At 53.8% G+C, this 17,390-nt stretch overlaps 2 protein-coding genes across 24 annotated transcripts in view; both read right to left on the bottom strand.

Moving 5' to 3' along the window:
• Positions 1–4,036, bottom strand: part of Ppp6r3 (protein phosphatase 6 regulatory subunit 3) — a 138,560-nt gene extending 134,524 nt beyond the window's left edge. For 14 of the 21 annotated variants that reach the window (XM_034636900.2, XM_027944768.2, XM_071615986.1 and 11 more), the window contains exon 1: positions 3,927–4,035. The gene's annotated coding sequence lies outside the window, so the exon portion shown is untranslated. Of the gene's footprint in view, positions 1–3,926 lie in introns of all 21 variants that reach the window. The other 7 variants (XM_071615990.1, XM_034636899.2, XM_034636898.2 and 4 more) reach the window with 2 other exon arrangements.
• A 6,778-nt stretch (positions 4,037–10,814) lies between these two features.
• The window catches only part of Lrp5 (LDL receptor related protein 5), a 97,722-nt gene continuing 91,146 nt past the window's right edge, over positions 10,815–17,390 (bottom strand). For all 3 annotated transcript variants that reach the window (XM_027944051.2, XM_071615991.1, XM_027944052.3), the window contains 2 exons: positions 13,017–13,114; positions 10,815–11,187 (listed from right to left, as the gene is read on the bottom strand). In XM_027944051.2, the coding sequence (XP_027799852.2) occupies positions 10,926–11,187; positions 13,017–13,114 (360 nt within the window). In that variant the 3' untranslated portion in view covers positions 10,815–10,925. The remainder of the gene's footprint in view (positions 11,188–13,016; positions 13,115–17,390) is intronic.

The raw sequence follows: 17,390 nt of genomic DNA on the forward strand, positions 1-17,390 counted from the left end.
TTCAATACAGACACAGGCCAAACTTCACAATGAAAAATCAGAAAGTGCCTCCATGGGTTGGGGGTGTGGCTCAGCTGGTGATGCGCTTTCTTAGCAATGCTTAAGGCCAAGCTCCATCCCCAGCACTGCAAAAGAAAAAAAGGCGGGGTGGACTCCATGACCTTGTCTTTTATATATCCAAATTATATGTCCAAATATTAACATTTAGCATAGCTTGTATAGTTTTCATCCTAAATTCTTCCTTTCAGCAAGCTAGTAAATCTAAATTTTAAGTACAGCAAGAAAATAATCTCTGCTCCTCTCTCTACTACTGCACTTCATCTCCCCAGAAGGAAAAAAAAAAATCCTCCTTCTGGGTCAGAGTCCAGTCTCTTTATTAAACAGCACAGTCACTGTGTTAAAGGTTAAGCTTATTTATTGTATATCCCTCTCTCCCTCAAAGGGCAGAACTGGTAAACTGATCCAGGGATAACTCTCTGGGAAAAGGTATTAAAAAAAAAAAAAAAAAAAAAAGTTGAATTTGGGATCTAGAAACAGACCTGCCAGCTGAGTGATAAGATGAAGACAACAGATACAAAACTCATGGGGCTGGAATTGTGGCTCAGTGGCAGAGCAATTGTCTAGCATGTGTAAGGCACTAGGTTGGATCCTTAGCACACCATATAAATAAATAAAAAATAAAGGTACATCAACAACTAAAAAATATGAAAAAAAAGATAAAACTCAAAAATTTTAGTAGCATAAGGTTATCCAGAACAGGAGGAAGCCCTAACCTGACAGTTCTGATAAATTCAGCATAATATGGTAATATATTTTCAAGAGTAAAGAAAGAAAAAGTTTCAAAATTATTTTAAAATCAATTCATCTAATATTTAATTTAAAATTCATTCTTCAAGCACCTCAAAAAGTATGTATGTATACCATCTCTCTCTACAACTAAACAACCTCCAAGGCAGGATCTAGGTACTCCAAAGACAGAGCTCACAGATCACCCAAAGGATCAGGTTATCTCACAGTACCTCAACTCTATGGTATAGAACAGTGGTTGTAAAACCCGTCAGCAGTTCCGTATTGTCTAGGAAGCTTTTTAAAACTAGGTTCTCAGGCAGGGGCTGTGGCTCAGTGATAGAGTGCTCGCCTAGCATGCATGAGACACTGAGTTCGATTCTCAACACCACATTAAAATAAAGATACTGTGTCCACTTACAACTAAAAAATAAATATTTTAAATAAATAAATAATAAAACTGAGTTTTCAATCCTTCCACAAATTTCCAGAGGTGGAGTCCAGTATCCATGGTCATAAAATGTCCCAAATGATTCTACCCCAGACAAGTCCATCATCTTTCTAGGGTTTCTCAATCTCAACACTACCAAGGTTGGGATTGGATAATTCTATTGGAGAGAGGGTGTCCTATGCACTGTAGGATGTTTAACAGTAGCCATGGCCTCTACCCTCTAGAAGCACACCAGAGGAGTAACTAAAAATGTCTCCAGACATTCCCAAATGTTTCCTGGGAGGCAAAAATCACCTGTCCAACTACAGGCCAGTTCTCAATTCTTCAATTAGTTAACTGAGGCTAATTAACTGGTTTGGTTCGCTATACTTTACATAAAAGCTTATCTTCTAAACTCAAAAATTTTCTTCCTGTCCTTGCATAAATTACACCAGCAAGATGCTCATCTCTACTTAAGACCCACTCTATCAAAATACACTTCCCCAGTGCAACTAAGCAAATCATATCACAATCAACTTCCGCTAAGGGAAGAGCAGTTTCAAGTACCAAGAGCACAGGGCAGGCACTAAAATCCCGAGTTTAGATGACTAAACAAGCAGACCTCTTCGTTAAATATTCTAGACTCCCTGACCAGAAGAGATGCAGAATAGCCTCCAGAGCATACACTCAGAACAACAGTTATTTCCTAAACTACAGAACAAATATCCCTCTCCAAAGTGCTTGGGACCAGAAAAGTTTCGGATTTTTTTGTTTTTCTGGATTTTGGAGTATTTGCCAGATTTTATGGGTTAAGCATCCCTATTCCAAAAACTGAAACTCCAAAACTTTTTAAGCACCAATAACCCAAAAATGAACAATCAAAAATGCTCTAAAATCCAAAATTTTGAGCCTCAAATCAGTTTCTCAAAGTTTCAGATTTCAGGGCATTTTGGACTTTCACATTAAAGAATGTTCAACCTGTATCTTAGTTGAAATATACATCTCAATACATAGCAGATTTCAATTGTCAACAACAACCAGGAAAATACTATGAAACCCTAAAGTTACTGATATGGGGGCCAATCACACTCAGAAGTACATGAAAAATAGTCCAGTTCTTGATGGCTTGTGTTTAACCACCTCTATAGAAAACATTCTTAAGTGCCACCACTTATTACCCCAGTAAATAAAATTTAATGATTTTTCAACAAGCTGTCTTGTCAAAAAATGGTAACAACTTCTAGTTCATTCCTGCAGTCCAAGTGACCCTTAAACTGCACAGAGCTTTTATTGACTGATTGATTTTGGTGCTGGGGACTGAACCCAGGGCCTTATGCATGCACTCGACCAACTGAGCTATATCCACAGCCTCTACCCAGAGCTTTACAAAGACAGTCACCAAGAATCAGTTCTTAAACACTTAAACATTTAAAAACCAAATTTAAATTAGTAATAAAAACCACTAATTACTGAACTGATTCTACGTGCTAGGTACAGTTCTACTTGCTTTACATGTACTAACTCATTTACATATATATCCAGACACATGTGGAACATGTGCATTTGTTGGAACACACTTATGAAATGGACACATTTTTATTCCCATATTACAGAGGAAGCAGAAAGGTTGAGAAACTTGCCCAAGGTCACAGAGCTACAAAGGCCAAGATTTGAACCAGGCGCTGGAACTCCAGATTGAAAAAGCTCCAAGGCACCACTGACAGCGCATATTGGGCTTGCTACTTAAGGCACATTACTGTGGCTGAAACTCTGGAGTCCCTTTCCCACTCGCTGCCAACCGGCAACATGACCTTGAGGGAAAATCGAAGTAAACTTCACTAAACAAAGTGGGGCAACATCAACAGGGGTGCCGCGAGGACGAAAGGAACTCCCAAGTGCCCCCTCGCGTAAAAGCAAAACAAACAAAGCTGTACCCGTGCCCGCAAAGAACACGTCGAGCACCAGGGACCTGACAGCGAGCCCTGAGGGAGGCCGTCGGGGCCGGGGACACCCGGGGACTCCTTCCGTCCACCACAGCTCAAAGACCAAGTTCGAGCGAGCGGCGGGCTCCAAGTTTGAATGGGCTTCTTTAAGAGGGAGGTCCTCGGGGCCGCGAGGAGGACAACGCCGCGGGCTCCGACTCGCCGGGGCGGCCCGGGGCGGGCCCACCGCGAGCTGCACGTCGGGGCCGGAGCCGCGAGGAGGCCACCCAGACCCCGCGCCAGGCTGCGTGCCGCGCGCTCCCAACCCACGGAAACCCACAAAACTTGTTTCCCGGAGGAGAGTGCAACAATGGCCCCGGCGACTCGCCGCCTCGCCCGGACGCGCTCCCCGGAGCGGCGGCCCGGCGCCGGCTGGTAGGAGGCCGGGCGCAGCGGGCCGGGCGGCGGACGACGCCGCAGGCACGGGCCGGAGTCGGTTCCCGGCGCGCCTCGCCCGGCCGGCGCCCAAGGCCGCGCACGTCACCTCGGCGCGAAGTTCGCCGCCCGGCGTCCCGCCCGGGATCCGGCTGACAGGAGCGGCCGAGGCCGTGGGGAAGGGCTCGGCGCCGCGCCTCCCGGGCCCGCGGAGCCGCGAATTCCGGGGGGGAGGGGAAAGGGGCCGGGACGCTCCCTCCCGCGCCGCCCGGCCCGGCCGAGGATCCCCCGCCCGCCCGCGCGGCTCGCGCACCCCGCGCCACGGCCCCCTCCGCCGCCCCCACCCCCATTACCTGGAGGTGCCCACGACCCGCCGCTAGTTGCGCTCAGGCGGGAAAGGCGCTCACCGACACCATCAGCGCAGCGCCCAAAATGGCGGACGTATCAAGCAGGCCTGGAGTTCCCCCCGCCCTCCCTCGGCCGCCTCACAGCCAATCGCGGACCTGACCCCGCCCCCGGGCCCACGCTCATTGGCCTTCTTCTCCCGCCCCCCACAACCTATTGGGTCGCCCAGCGGCTCCCTTGCCTCCACTTTGATTGGGTGAGAGTCCTCGTCAGTCAAGCGCGAGGGTCGCATTCTTTTCCCATGGACTTGACGGATCCGGAACCTCGAGGACCCAGGAGTCTGAGAAACAAATCAGAAATCGGGAGAAGCCTGTCTGAGTGCCCCAACCAACGCCGTAGCAACAGCGGGGTCTCTGCTTGAAGGACGCTTCGGACCACCAATCCGAGTGGCCACTGTCTTTTAAAACTAAATTGAGCCAAACCAATCGTGGCCGTGGAACTCGGGGCGCAGTGGAACCAATGGGGTGACGAGGTGGCAGCAGGCAGGCGGGGCTAGGAGCGCCAGGAGACCGGTGGTGACGTGAGCGACAGTGCGCGCCGGGGCGAAAAGCTCCCGAACTGGGGAATTAGCTCTAGTAGCAGAGCGCTCGCTTAGCATGTTAGAGGGGGTGGGATCAATGCCCGCATTCTCCGCGGCCGCATTTTACTAGGGGGTCACCTCCCGCGGTCACTGTATCCGAGCAGGTGGCAACCCCGGAAGTGGGCTCTAGATGTGGAGTTGCTGAATGCCTCTAGCTGGGCCCCCCACCTTCACGAGGGAGGGGAGACACACAGAACGGGGCTGGGGGGGGGGTCCCTTTTATTTGGAGGAAGGATTGACACACGAGTCATCTTCCAGGTTGATGATCTGGCCCGTTTCCCCGCCAGGTTCCCTTTTCAGGTGAGGACCAGGTCCTGGACCTCAGGATCCCTGCCCCCGAACTGCCTGGGGCAAGGAGGATTGCTCACTTCCTACCACTGCAAGTAACCTGCCCTGTTCCTGTGGACTCTCCGCATCCCCCGAAACCCAACTGGCAAAAGCTGGAAGAACCTGGGCAATTGAGTTAGGTGCGCTGGAGCTGCCTGCCAGGGACAGCACTGTCACTCACACCAGAGAGCCCTAGAGGGCGGCTCCCAGGTCCCATGAAACTGCCCCACACACACACCGCCTAAGAAACAGCAGGTGACAAGAAGGTGAACAATCTGGGGGCCTGGCAGAGAGACCCCGTAGTGGGACTTTGTGTGCAGGAAGTGGGAGATGGAGTGGCAGAAGTGACTGCTGAGTCTTACAGGGCCTGGAAGGACCATGCCACAATGCCAGTCCTCAAGGCTCACACCTCAGACAGGGGTTCCTTGGTGTGGGGTTGGTCAGGGACGACCATTCCAGCACTAGAGGGCTGCCTGAGGAAGTCCATGACCCCTGGGTAATGTGGCAGAGCTTGGCTGCTGGGGGAGGGGAAGGGCAGAACCTCCAGGAGTTGAGCACCTGCTGCCTTTACCAAGATCAGCATCTCTCTGCACCCTCGCCCCTGTCCACAAGCCCCAGCTGGCCTGGGCTCCTTCCACCTCACTGACTCAAGCTTTCTGAGCTCTAACATCAAATGGCAGGGGAACTGCCCAGCTTGGGTTGGATCAATCCCAGGGCCTAGGGACTGCTGACATGCCCCACCCTCACCAATCCACTCTTAAGCAGAGCCTGTGGCTGGAGGCAGACTATCTAGAAAGAGTTCATTTGGGGAGCTCCAAACAGTATTATCCCCATTTTACAATTCAGTTAATGGAGGCCCGTAAAGCATTCAGACACCAGGTGCAGCCGTGTTGGCCAGGTGACCTGGGCTAGGTGATTTGACCTCTCTGATTCTCCTGGTCTTCTCTGTGAAGTGCAGGTGATAATACCTACTGGGGTCCATGCCCTGAGTGATACTGGGTATCTAGGGAGGCAGCAAACAAAGACAGATATTGTTCACATCAATGCTACTGCTCAGAGAGGCTAGAGGCTTTATTCAAGATCACACAGCTAGTAAGAAACAGTCAAAACTGAGGCAAGTTGATGCAGTTAAGGAGGGGGACATACAGGCAGATGACCTGGGTGGGAGCGGGCATGCCAGGGAAAGCAGGTGGTACAGTGCATTTGGTGGAGGACAAGGTCAGGGTGACCATAGGTCTGGGGAAAGAGAACAGGAAGCAGGTCAGGAGGGATTTACAGAGGTCTTGCAAGTCAAACAAAGAAACCTTGGGGTTAGGCCCAGGCAGTGGGAGCCAGGGAGGGCCCCTGGGCAGAAGAAGTTCTGCCTATTCTTTAGAAACGATAGAGTCAAGCAAGAATAGCAGGTATCACCTGTGATCCCAGTGACTCAGGAGGCTGAGGAGGATCCCAAGTTTTTCAAAGCCAGCCTCAGCAACTTAGTAAAGCCTTAAGCAAGTTGGGGAGACCTTGTCTCAAATATTATAAAGGCTGGGGATGTAACTCAATGGTTAAGTGCCCCTGGATTCAATCCCCAGTACCAAAAAAATTAAAACAATCAGACAAGGTTGAGGGTGTAGTTCAGTGGTAGTGTTTTCCTGGCATGCACGAGGCCCTAGGTTTGAACCCCAACACCGCACAGACACAAAAGAGTTGAGACAGGCTACAGGGAGCCCCGGGCCACAGTTGGTCCCTAAGAGGATGGCTGGCCCCAGGGTAGGAGGGGCAGCTGGGCTGGAATCTGCTATCTGTGCTGTCCATTGAGGGACTCCTGTGTCCATTTCACTCATTCCATCAGCAGAGGATCTGCCAGTGTCTGCTTCAAGCTCCTCCTCAGCTGGGTCACAAAGATGTGTGCCCTGTAATTAAATGAGATGACACACTTCACTCATGGTAAGTGACCCCGTACTCACCAATTATGGAGCATTTCTAACCTAGCTGGAAGGACTGCAGTCAGGGAGGGCTTCCTGGGGGAGTATCTGATGTCAACCCTTCTCTTGTGGCTAATGGGGAGCCACAGACAGGCCTAGAGCGAGGGAATGCTTTGCATTCACACAGATCAACCTCTACACCCTAAAAGTTGTGGAGTATATGGGTCACCACCCTCTCCCTTTCCCTCCCGATCCTTTCTTAGCTTAATTTTTAATGTTTAACTTTTCGGTCCATCCAGACTTTTTAAAAAGTACATGTTTTTGATATTTTCAAACATACTCAGAAGTAGAGAGAAGAGTATGATACCCTTGTACCCAGTAGATGAAACTACCTCTAAAACCCTGTGGAGGGACACAGAACTGCCCTATTTTAATTCTATCAAGTAATAATTTTCTTAAATGGTGGTATTCTGTCATTTATTATTTATTTATTTTTACGTGGTGCTGAGGATTGAATCCAGTGCCTCACACACGCTAGGCAAGCGCTCTACCACAGAAGTACCGCCCCAGCCCCTACCAAGTAATAATTTTAAAACAAACCAAAAAATCCCATGATTTCATCAAAGGACATTTTAACTCAGACATACACTCAGTAAAGATGAGCTTTGAATAAAGACTTTAAATTGAGGAAGTTTGATTTGAAGAAAAAGATACTACCTTGTCTTCCCTTTTGTTCTGTTGCCAGGGCCCAGTCGCCCCTGGACTGGCACAGATCCGCCGGCTGGAGTGGGGCCTCCTAGCAGAGGACATGCTCCGGAAGGGCTTGGGCAGTGTCCAGGAGCTGCCGTCCAGCCTGGTGCTGGGTTAGGTCAAGGGCTGCTGAGGCTGGAGGGGAGCCAAGCCCGCTGAGGGGTGGACCCACTTTGGCATGGGAATTGAAGCCCTCTGTTTCTCTTTGTTTTTTTGTCAGTGCAACAAGTTCAGCCTGGGCTAGGGGGAGGCACCTTCCTCCCCACCAAGGATCGCTGAGAGCCAGTGTTGGGAGCAAGGGGAATTCTGGGTGTCTTCCTGGCTGCCAGCAGCCTGCTTCTGCAGGAAGAAAGAGAAGAGGACATTGGGTGGAGAGAGGCAGAGGCTTGGGACTTGGGAGAGCACCAGAGAGGAGCCCGCAGGGGGCTTCAGGGTGGGTCTCTGAGGTGTGGTTCAGTCCAAGGCTGAGAAGAGCCGACTGAGTGCCCCTGAGGAGGAGCCTGAGTGGTACCCAAGCCCGACTCCCAGACAGGTGACCTGCTTGGCCGTTGAAGTGCCCAAGCCCTGGCCATGAGGATTCTATCCCCTGCCTCCTTGTGGCCCAGGGGTAGAAGCAGGGCGGGCAGGGAGCCCCCACCGCTCCTGGGGAGAGGGCTGGAGGGGGCTGAGCTGAGCAGATGGTCCACTCTGACAGGTTGACTGGAAAGGAGCCGATGACACAGGGGAGATCCCACAGGGCCAGGGAGGGGTGATGGGAACTTGGGGAGCGGTGGCTGTCACTGCAGGGGTGAGTGGAGGGAGGGAGGGAGGAGGCCAGATGGCCACATTGAGTAGCAGTTAGTAATGTTTACTGGATAAAGGAACAATTCAGAGAATGAATGAGAATAATCCTAGCTTTGCTTCTGGTTTCCCAAGCCTGTGTTCCCTCAACTATGAATAGGGGACACCATCTAGCTCGCTAGCTGCCTTGAAGGTAAATAAGCCTGGTTAACTTCACCCCTCATTTAAGACACCTCTCAGGAAGCCCTGTCTGTCGGCCATCCTCTGAACACCACATCCCCGGGGCTCCAGGGTGTTTTTCTCTGAGCTGTCCTGACAGCTTTGCAGACTGCCCTGTCACTGGGGCTGAGGGCTGTCAAGGAGGGACCTCACCTGCTAATCTAGGCCTCCCAGCAGGTCAGAGCTCAGTGCAGGACTCTGCCTGCAGGAAGGGCCTGCCGAAGGCTGGCAGATGGACATGGCAGGCGGTGAGCGGACAGTTCCTTCCCTCCCCCAGCTGACTACACGGGTAGGAAAGGAATGGACAGCCTCTGGCCACAGAAGGCACCCCTAGCCATGCAGCGGGTCTGTTGGGGGTACTGGGTAACAACCCAGTGCCAGGGAGGGCAGACAGGGCTGCAGCGTGACTCAGTCTTCAGCCCATGCAGGTGGCCAGGAGTCGGCAGCTCGGGCTGCTCCTCCCTGGCAGGCTTTCAGCCTAGCTGGCTGGCAGAACAACCCAGAGTGCTTCTGGGAGACCCCATGAAGCAGTCCCCTGCTGCTGAGTCAGCAGACACCTCTGCTGGGCTGTTCAGGTTGGAACTTAGGCCTCAATGAGCACCTCAGGGCACCTGGCCCACCCTAGAAGACCAGCAGTCCTGATGTTTAGGGGCCTGAATCCTGCAGGCCACTGGCAGGTGGCAGGAGACTGGACTTAGACCTAGGAACTCTGGTACCCCTTTGGCTCTGCCAGTCCATCACCTGAGTTTTACCAAGGAGCTGCTACCAGCCTCAGCTGGGGAGGGAGGCCCAGGCTGTCTCACCGAACCCCTCCTAGAGGAGGAAGCCAGGCAGAGGTGCAGCAGGCCCCCAGGCAGATCCAACCTCTCCTATCTGCAAAGGGACCTTGGGTGTGGGTCCCCACCCTCCAGGCCCAGCTCTGACTCAGAGGCTGCACCATCAGGTCACCCTGCCTCTTACTGCAGGATAACCATCACCTCAGGGGACTCCTGGTAATTGGGGGCGGGGGAACAACTCACCAAAGGTCTGTCCCAGGAAGCCAGGAGCTGGCAGGCTCTTGCTCTGCTGTTGCCCAGCCTCTCCCCTGGAGGGGCAGCCACCCCACACCCGCAGTGTGCCTAGGAGTCCTCATCATGGAGGCCAAGCTGCAGCTGGTCCTGCTCACACCTCCCCTCACTTGGCAGTGTCGCCTTCATCTGCACATCGAGCCCCCTGGGCATAGGTCGAGAGTTCAAGTTCAGGGTCCTGTTGGAGAACTAGGGGACTCACTGGGCCCCTCTCCCAGATCCTGGTGACTGGGCTTTTCAGTGGAGCTGTATCCAGCGCTAAGTATGGTCCTTTCCTGACCTCCTGGGTGTTCTGGTTGGGGTCACTCCCTCCCTCATCTCCAGAGTAGGTTGTTCCTGCTGGCCCTTGAGCACCGGAACAGCCTCCTCACCTCACTCAGTGGAACTAGATTATTTCTCCACCTCCCTCTATAGACTGGGGACTTCCCAGGGGCAGGGACTGAACCTCACCCTGTTTCCTCTAGCACCAGCCAGATGGGCACACACAGACCTTTCTTTGCTGACTGCCTCTGGGGACAGGGGCTCCCACCTCATACAGGGTAAAGCTGGAAGTTCCCGTCTAGTGGGATCCACAGGGGTGGGGGGTCAGTAGGGGCACCCCATCACAGTGAGCAGCCCTGGGCCAGCTCACAAGTCAGAGGGTAGCCAACATGGGCAGGATACAGCCCAAAGTCCCTGTGCAAAATGGAAATATAGCCCTGGCACAGTGGCATACACCTATAATCAAGGTACTCAGAGGCTGAGGCGAGAGGAGTTCAAGGCCAGCCTGGGCAACCCAGTAAAACCCTGTCTCAAAATAAAAATGGCAAGGTATGTAGCTCAGAGCACCAGGCTAGCACGTGTGGAGTCCTGGGTTCCAGCACCACAGGAAAGAAAACCAAGGACAGCAAAAGCAGAGCGGATCAGGCTTCCGGACCACAGACCAGTCCACGGAGCCAGCTCCGCCTGTGGCCAGGTGCCTCCAGTCTTTGCCTAAGGCCTCGGACCTTCCCTTGGGGACCTGACAGTGGGACACCCACACACAGGAAGGCAAGCACAACAGCCGTCCACAGGTCAGGGTTTGCTCCAGGGAGACACAACTCAAAACACACAGGGCACAAAAGAATGGCAGTTACATTAAAAAAAAGTTAAGTTTATAAATATTTTCTCCACTGTACAAAGTTTCCCCAGCCCTGCCCACCCCCATCACTGTTCACATTTCTCATGTTTTAAAATCCCAATTATATTTATTTTTTAAATCATAAAATATATTTTTTCTTTGTTCATATTTAAAAATATTTACAGGGGCACAGAGAGGCTGGGGTGGGCCAGCCGAGGTCAGGATGAGTCCGTGCAGGGGGACGGAGGGGGCGGGAAGAGGTGGCAGTAACTCCGCTCAGTGACGGGCGAGGGCGGGCAGCTGTCCTCCGCTGACAGGTACTGGCTATGGGGCGTGGGTGGGGGCGGGTAGGGGTCTGAGTCCGAGTTCAAATCCAGGTAGTACTTGCTGGCCTTCCAGCGGCTGGTGCTGTAGTCGCTGTCACACACGTCCGTGCTGCAGGGTGTCGCTGGGGGCGCCATGCCTCGAATGATGTAGGGCCTAAAGCAGACAGAGAGGAGGAGGCTCGTGCACAGGGCCCTGGCCTTGCTTATCTGTTCGCAAGTGTTGGAAGAGGCAGGCCTGACTCAGGACCCAGCCCAGCTGTGTGGCCTGGGCACATCTCCCACCCTCTCCAACCTACCCACAGTGCTGCGAGTCCAGCCCAGGGAAGGAGCCAGGAACCAGGCCCAGGCGGGGCTGCCTTAACAGGGAAGGCAGGCAGGCAGGCCGCAGAGCCCGCCAGGCTGAGCTTGGGCGGGAACTCAACCTCTCTTCAGTTTCTCACTGATAAACAGAGTGTGTGTGTGTGTGTGTGTATGTGAGAGAGAAAGAGAGAGAGAGAGAGAGAAACAGCCCTATTTGTTAAGCAGCTTGTGAGGATTAAGTGAGATTGCATGGAAAATGCTAGAAGCAGTGCCCAACAAGCACAAGCACTTCACCACTGCTGGCCATGACCTCACTGTGGTCACTGGTAGAGACCAGTGGCCTGGAACGGTGCATCTTGGGTTAAAGCAGTCCAACCCTGGAGATGTCCCCTGGCCTTCTAGAGGCTGCCTGCATCCAACCGAGGCCCAGGAACCCTGCATCAGGCCACCTGGCCTGAGTGCAGGGCAGGGTCGTGGCTGTTTGAGAGCCCAGTCCGGCTGAGGCTCCCAGTGGCTGGATCACAGAACCAGGGCAGCAGGACCACACACCTCACGGGACCCAAATGCTGCCAAGTCAGACAGTGGCAGATGTCTTAGAGGTGAGGTCCAGAGAAAGGCACAGGGTGGGACAGGAGACTAGGGGGCTGGCTTGTCTGGTGTAGTATGACTTCTCTGGGCACAGTAACGGGGGCTGCTGTGACAGTGACAGTCCGAGGCCGGCAGTGGAGGCTGGATGCTCAGCACCAGGGGGCGCTGCAGGTCCTTGAGGACAGAGATGACCCAGTAGAGAGCAGGCAGAAGTGGAAGGGGGCCTTTGCCAAGGCTGCCGTTCCGGGGCCTCCTAGCCCTGCCGGGAAGCCTTTCCAGTCCCTGAGTTCCCAGAAATGGCCACTAGATGGCAGGCAGTGGAACCTCAGAAGGCCCTGCTGTTCCAGGACCAGGACATTGAGGACACATGGCCAGAGGTGTGCCAGAGCCCTGGTCTCTACATTGGCCTGGGCCCATCCCACCTGCCCTAACAGGTGGCTCCTCTGGGGGTGAGGCTGTAACCACAGGGTTAAAGGTCAGGGCTTACCCCTTTCTACACAGGCTCTGACTGGACTCTGCAGACAGCAGCTGAGACCCACACCCTCTTGCCACTCTCAGTGGCCCCTCTGCACCCAGAGGGGTGGCCTACAACCTTCAGTAGGCAGCTTGGGGGTCAGGTCCGCCTGAGCCTGTCCCAGGTGGACAGGCATAAGGAGCAAGGGTCGTTCTAACAGAAGTCCATGCTACAGGCCCCTGCCAGGGACACGCTACCTGCTTGCACACATGTATTTGTCCTTCAAAGGATGGAGACACCAGAAGGTGGCATCATGGTCAGGGTCCCATAACCAGGTTCAGTCAGACCCCAGAACCCAAATCCTGGCCCCCTGTGCATGAGCCACCCTGCAGTGACAGCAGGTGGGGTGGAACAGCCCTGGTGGCACCCTCAAGCCCACCACTCCTGGACCCTGTCCTGGCTTACTGAGTTCCCCCTGGGGTGCTCGGAACCCGTCCAGGGCCACTGGTTTCTGAACTTAGCAGGCAGGCCCCGCTGGCCTCGTGTTGGGAGGCAGCCTGGGGTAGCCAGGAGAGCCAGGGCAGCTGGGCTGGGCCCAAGGTGCCTCTTGCTATGAGACGGGGCTGGCAGAGGACGCCCACCTGTATGGCCTGGCAGTGGCCGGAATGTTTGAGGAGTAGAACACGTCCATGTGGCACAGCGAGGGGTCCGTGGCAGGCGACGGAGGCGGGTTCAGGATCTGAGGAGAAACAATAGGTTACCCCTGGCCTTGCCAGAGTGGGTCCTTGCTTCGTGATGAAGGGCTCTGTCCTGGGCCCTGTGTTTCCTGGGATCCCCTGTTCTCTTGGGCTCTGGTCAGAGCTGGGGAGACTTAAAAAGCAGAGGGGAGACAACAGCCACGGAGAGCGGTGTGTCTCCAGCCCGGGACCCTCCCCCTTCCTGCTAGCCCTGCTGACCACCAGCCGCCCGGCCCGGACCCCGACACTCAGCTGCGAACACACACACACGAGACTTGAAAGAGGAACCCCAGTTCCTGAGCTGGTCGCTCTTTGGCCCTGACCCCAATAGCAGCAGATGTCTCTGCCAGCACATCGGACCACCCATCTCCAGAGCTGCACGACGAGCAACGCCCTCCATATCAGACAACACAAGAATCCCGTCACCACTTCCCAGCCTCAGATGCCACTGGCCGGGGCCACGCCTCTCTACCTCAGTTCCCATCTCCAAAAGGGGCCAAGACCTGCTTCACAGGCTGTTCCAGTGGTGGTGCGTCCCTGCAGGAAGCACCCAGGCCCTTCCTCTGCCTTCAGAAGAGGCACAGGTCCTGCTCCCTATCTAGGGTGGGTCTTCTTCAGCCCAAACAGCCGGCCTGGGGATTCCCTGGAAATGGCCCTAAAGTGGGGAGGGCACGACACTGGGGGATGGGGTCAGGTGGGGACTTCACTGCAGAAGCCAGGAGGGGAGCAGCAGAGAGGACCTCCTGCAGCTGTCCAGGCTCTAGGCCCGAGGGTCCGTGTCCATGCACACCCGCCTCCCAGGCACACTGAGTTTCTACCCAACATCCTTTAAGTGCTACTTGCCCCAGGAACCAGGAACCAGGTTTAGGTGAGGAGTTGTTGACATGGCTTTCCAGCGCTGAGGTGGCCCTCCCGACAGGCTCTTCCCAGGGGACACCCAGCCCATGTGTGTGACTCCCACCTGCCTGTTCCCTGTGTCCATCCCCACTCACAAGGCCGCACACAGAACTCTCTCCTCAAGTTATCACGTGGCTTCTGTCTCCTGGTTAGACCCCGACACCACAGTCCACCTGACGCCAGCAGCAAAGGAAGAACACAGGACCCGCCTCCCTGGGCCCGGCTAGTGCGCCCGAAGGACGGAAGACCACATCAGGAGGACAGGAAGGCAGAGAGCAGGGGAGAGCCCTGGGCCTCTGGAGACCTCTCCAACCTACACCTACGGACACCCAGGGCCCATTATCAAGACACAAACAGACTCTGCCGAGGGAATAAAACTACAGCTTCTTAAAACACGAAAGATGTCGGAAGTCATTTCTGAGGAAAGAAATTCAAGACTTCCCTGCACTAAGGGAGCCCGAACCTGTTTCCTTCCCCTCCCAGCCCCAGGCTCTTGCCTTCTGCAGACATTTTTAGTTCCACACATGGACACAACATTTTTATTTTGTTTATTCATTTTTATGTGGTGCTGATGATCGAGCCCAGGGCCTCACATGTGCAAGGCAAGCGCTCTGCCCTAAGCCACGACCCCAGCCCTGGGGACTCTCTTTAATCATGTTCCTTATCGCTGCCACAACCAGCAGGACTGCGTGGAGTTCCACAGACAGCCCATCCCCTGGGTGTGATTAAAGCAGAATGTGCAAAGGGACGTCATAACTTTGTTAATAATAAACACAAAATTTACAAGTTTGGACCCCCCCCCAAAAAAAAAAAAAGAAATACAAGATTTCAGCAAGACACCACTGTACCCTACAACAGACTGCAGGACGGTGAGTTTGCAAAGGCCAATCTGGCTGGTGTGGCCCTCTGCTGGCAGGAAGAGGGACTATCCCAGGGAGGCTGCTTGGCAAGAATGTTCAATTGGTCTCTATGGGAGGGGCTTGCCACCTGTCAGGATTTGGGCCCAGAGAACAAGACAGCCCTGCCTGTGACGCAGCAGCTTCAGGAGCAGGAGAGCAGTCGGGGGTGACAGGGAATCAGGCAGGCTGGCAGATTCCCCCTGCCAAGGGCCCACCAGGCTAGAGTCACTGAGCTCCTCAGCCTCCTCACATGAGGATTCCAACAGCATTCCGGGGGTTAAGGGGATAACATGGAGCCACGTACGGGGCACACCATGGCTGGGCCTCCAGGAAGCTCAGTGGACACTGCTGGTAGCAACAGGCGGGCTCAGAGCACAACCTGTTGGGTTTTCCAAAGTGCATATGGAACACTGCTGAAAGCCGAGTAAGATCAGAGGATGGTGTTGGGGTCCTGTTTAGGACACTATCCTGTAGTTGCACAAGACGTCACTGCTGGGGAAGCTGGGCAGAGGGAAGGCGGCTCTCTGAATTACTTCCTGCAACTGCACATAAATCTTCAAGGATCACAAAATAAAAAGTAAAAAAAAAAAAAAAAAAAAACCACCCACTTTGCAGGGAAAATATGTGCCTTGCCTACATACAGATTACCTCAAGGGGACACCAAAAGGACCCACCACAGGATGTGCCTCCAGGGGCCATGCCTGGCTTGGGGCAGCCCTGTGTCTGACTCTCTACCTTTTTTTTTTGGTGCAGGGGACTGAACTCAGGCGCACTTCACCACTGAGCCATAATCCTGGCCCTATTTTGTATTTTATTTAGAGACAAGGTCTCACTGGGTTGCTAAGGACCTCACTAAGTTGCTGAGTCTGGCTTTGAACCCACAGATCCTCCTGCCTCAGCCTCCTGAGCCACTGGGATTATAGGCATGCGCCATCACACCTAGCTTTCTGTACCTTTTGAACTGTGTACCATGGACACACGATCACCGATGCAAAATAAGCTGTTAATTTGAAAATAGTTGGCTCCACACAGAGTTTCTTTGGGGGTGATGAAAATGTTCCAAACTTAACCATAGCGACGACTGCGTGTAGCTGTGAAATAGCCAGCTGCTCGGGGCCCTGTGCTACCCAGCAGAGCCCGTGAAGGGCACCTGCAGCCTCCCAAGCACCATGATGCATGTGGGGTAAGGGAGCTGCTTCCGGCAGTTGGCCTGGCCTCAGGCAGGATCCTGGAGCCTTTAGATGGTTACATGGGTCCCTGAGAGGTGGCAGCAACAAGAGCGCAAGAGGAATGGGCTATTCTAAACTTCAGGCTGCTCTTGGCCTTCCCTTGTCCCTAAAAATAGCCAGGCCCTAGAGCTTCAGAAGATAGTCCCCGCCCTGAGATACCACCCTCCTCCGCCCTCTCCTCCCAAGGCCGGTCACTCTTATCACAGTTGATAAGAACTGGACAACACCCAGTGGGAGAGACACCCAGAAGCAAGGGACACCAGAAGCAGGGGGTGCCAGTCCTGGCAAAGTAGGGCTCACTGGGGGGACCCAGATGGGACTGTCCTTACCTTAGAAAAGAGCACAGCTGCAGAGGAGCTGGCTTTGGGAGGAATCAAGAGCCTGCAAGGGCGCGCAAAGCCAGAGCCCTGGCGTGCCAGGAGGCCCGCCCCCTACTATGGATCTGCCTCCCGTGGTTCCAGAAGCCCGCGGTCGGTCAATGGAAATATTAATATTTTTCTTGATTCTCAGAGGAGAGGCCACATTCACATAGCTTATTACAGTCTGCTGATGTAACTGTTGCGGTTTATTATTTGCTACTGTTAATCTCTTACTGTGTCTAATGTATAATCACGCCTGTAATCCCAGTTATTCTGGAGGCTGAGGCAAAAGGATCACAAATTCAAGGCCAGCCTGGGCACTTTAGTGAAACCCTGTCTCAAAATAAAAAGGGCTGGGGACATATCTCAGTGGTAGAGTGACCCTGAGTTCCATCCCCCATGCCAAAAAATAAGTAAATGAAATCTCACCTCTGTCCGAGACTCACCTGTGCAGAAGCAACGGAGTGCACATGGGAATGGCACTCTCCGTGGTCCCAGGTGTGGGCCAGGGGACCTTGGATGCAGCCCACACACAGGTTGGGGCTGATTGTGCACAGAGTTACACCCATGTAGCAAGCTCACCTGGGCACCAGGCTGTGCTCTCAGGAGCAGGGCTCCCGCAGTGAGCCCCGCGGAGGGTCCCTCGCAGAAAGCAGCAGAGTTAGCCCTTCGCGGTTTTTTGTGGTTTTTTTTTTTTTTCTGTACTGAGGATTGAACCCAGGGGTTCTCAACCACTAAGCCACATCCCCAGCCCTTTCTATTTTAAGACAAGGTCTTACTAAGTCGCTTAGAGCCTCACTAAGTTCCCGAGGCTGGCTTTGAACTTGTGATCCTTCTGCCTCAGCCTCCCAAGCCGCTGGGGTGACAGGTGTGGCCACGTGCCCAGCTGGTGCT

Source organism: Marmota flaviventris, chromosome 9 (assembly GCF_047511675.1).
Source record: "Marmota flaviventris isolate mMarFla1 chromosome 9, mMarFla1.hap1, whole genome shotgun sequence".
Classification (NCBI taxonomy): domain Eukaryota; kingdom Metazoa; phylum Chordata; class Mammalia; order Rodentia; family Sciuridae; genus Marmota; species Marmota flaviventris.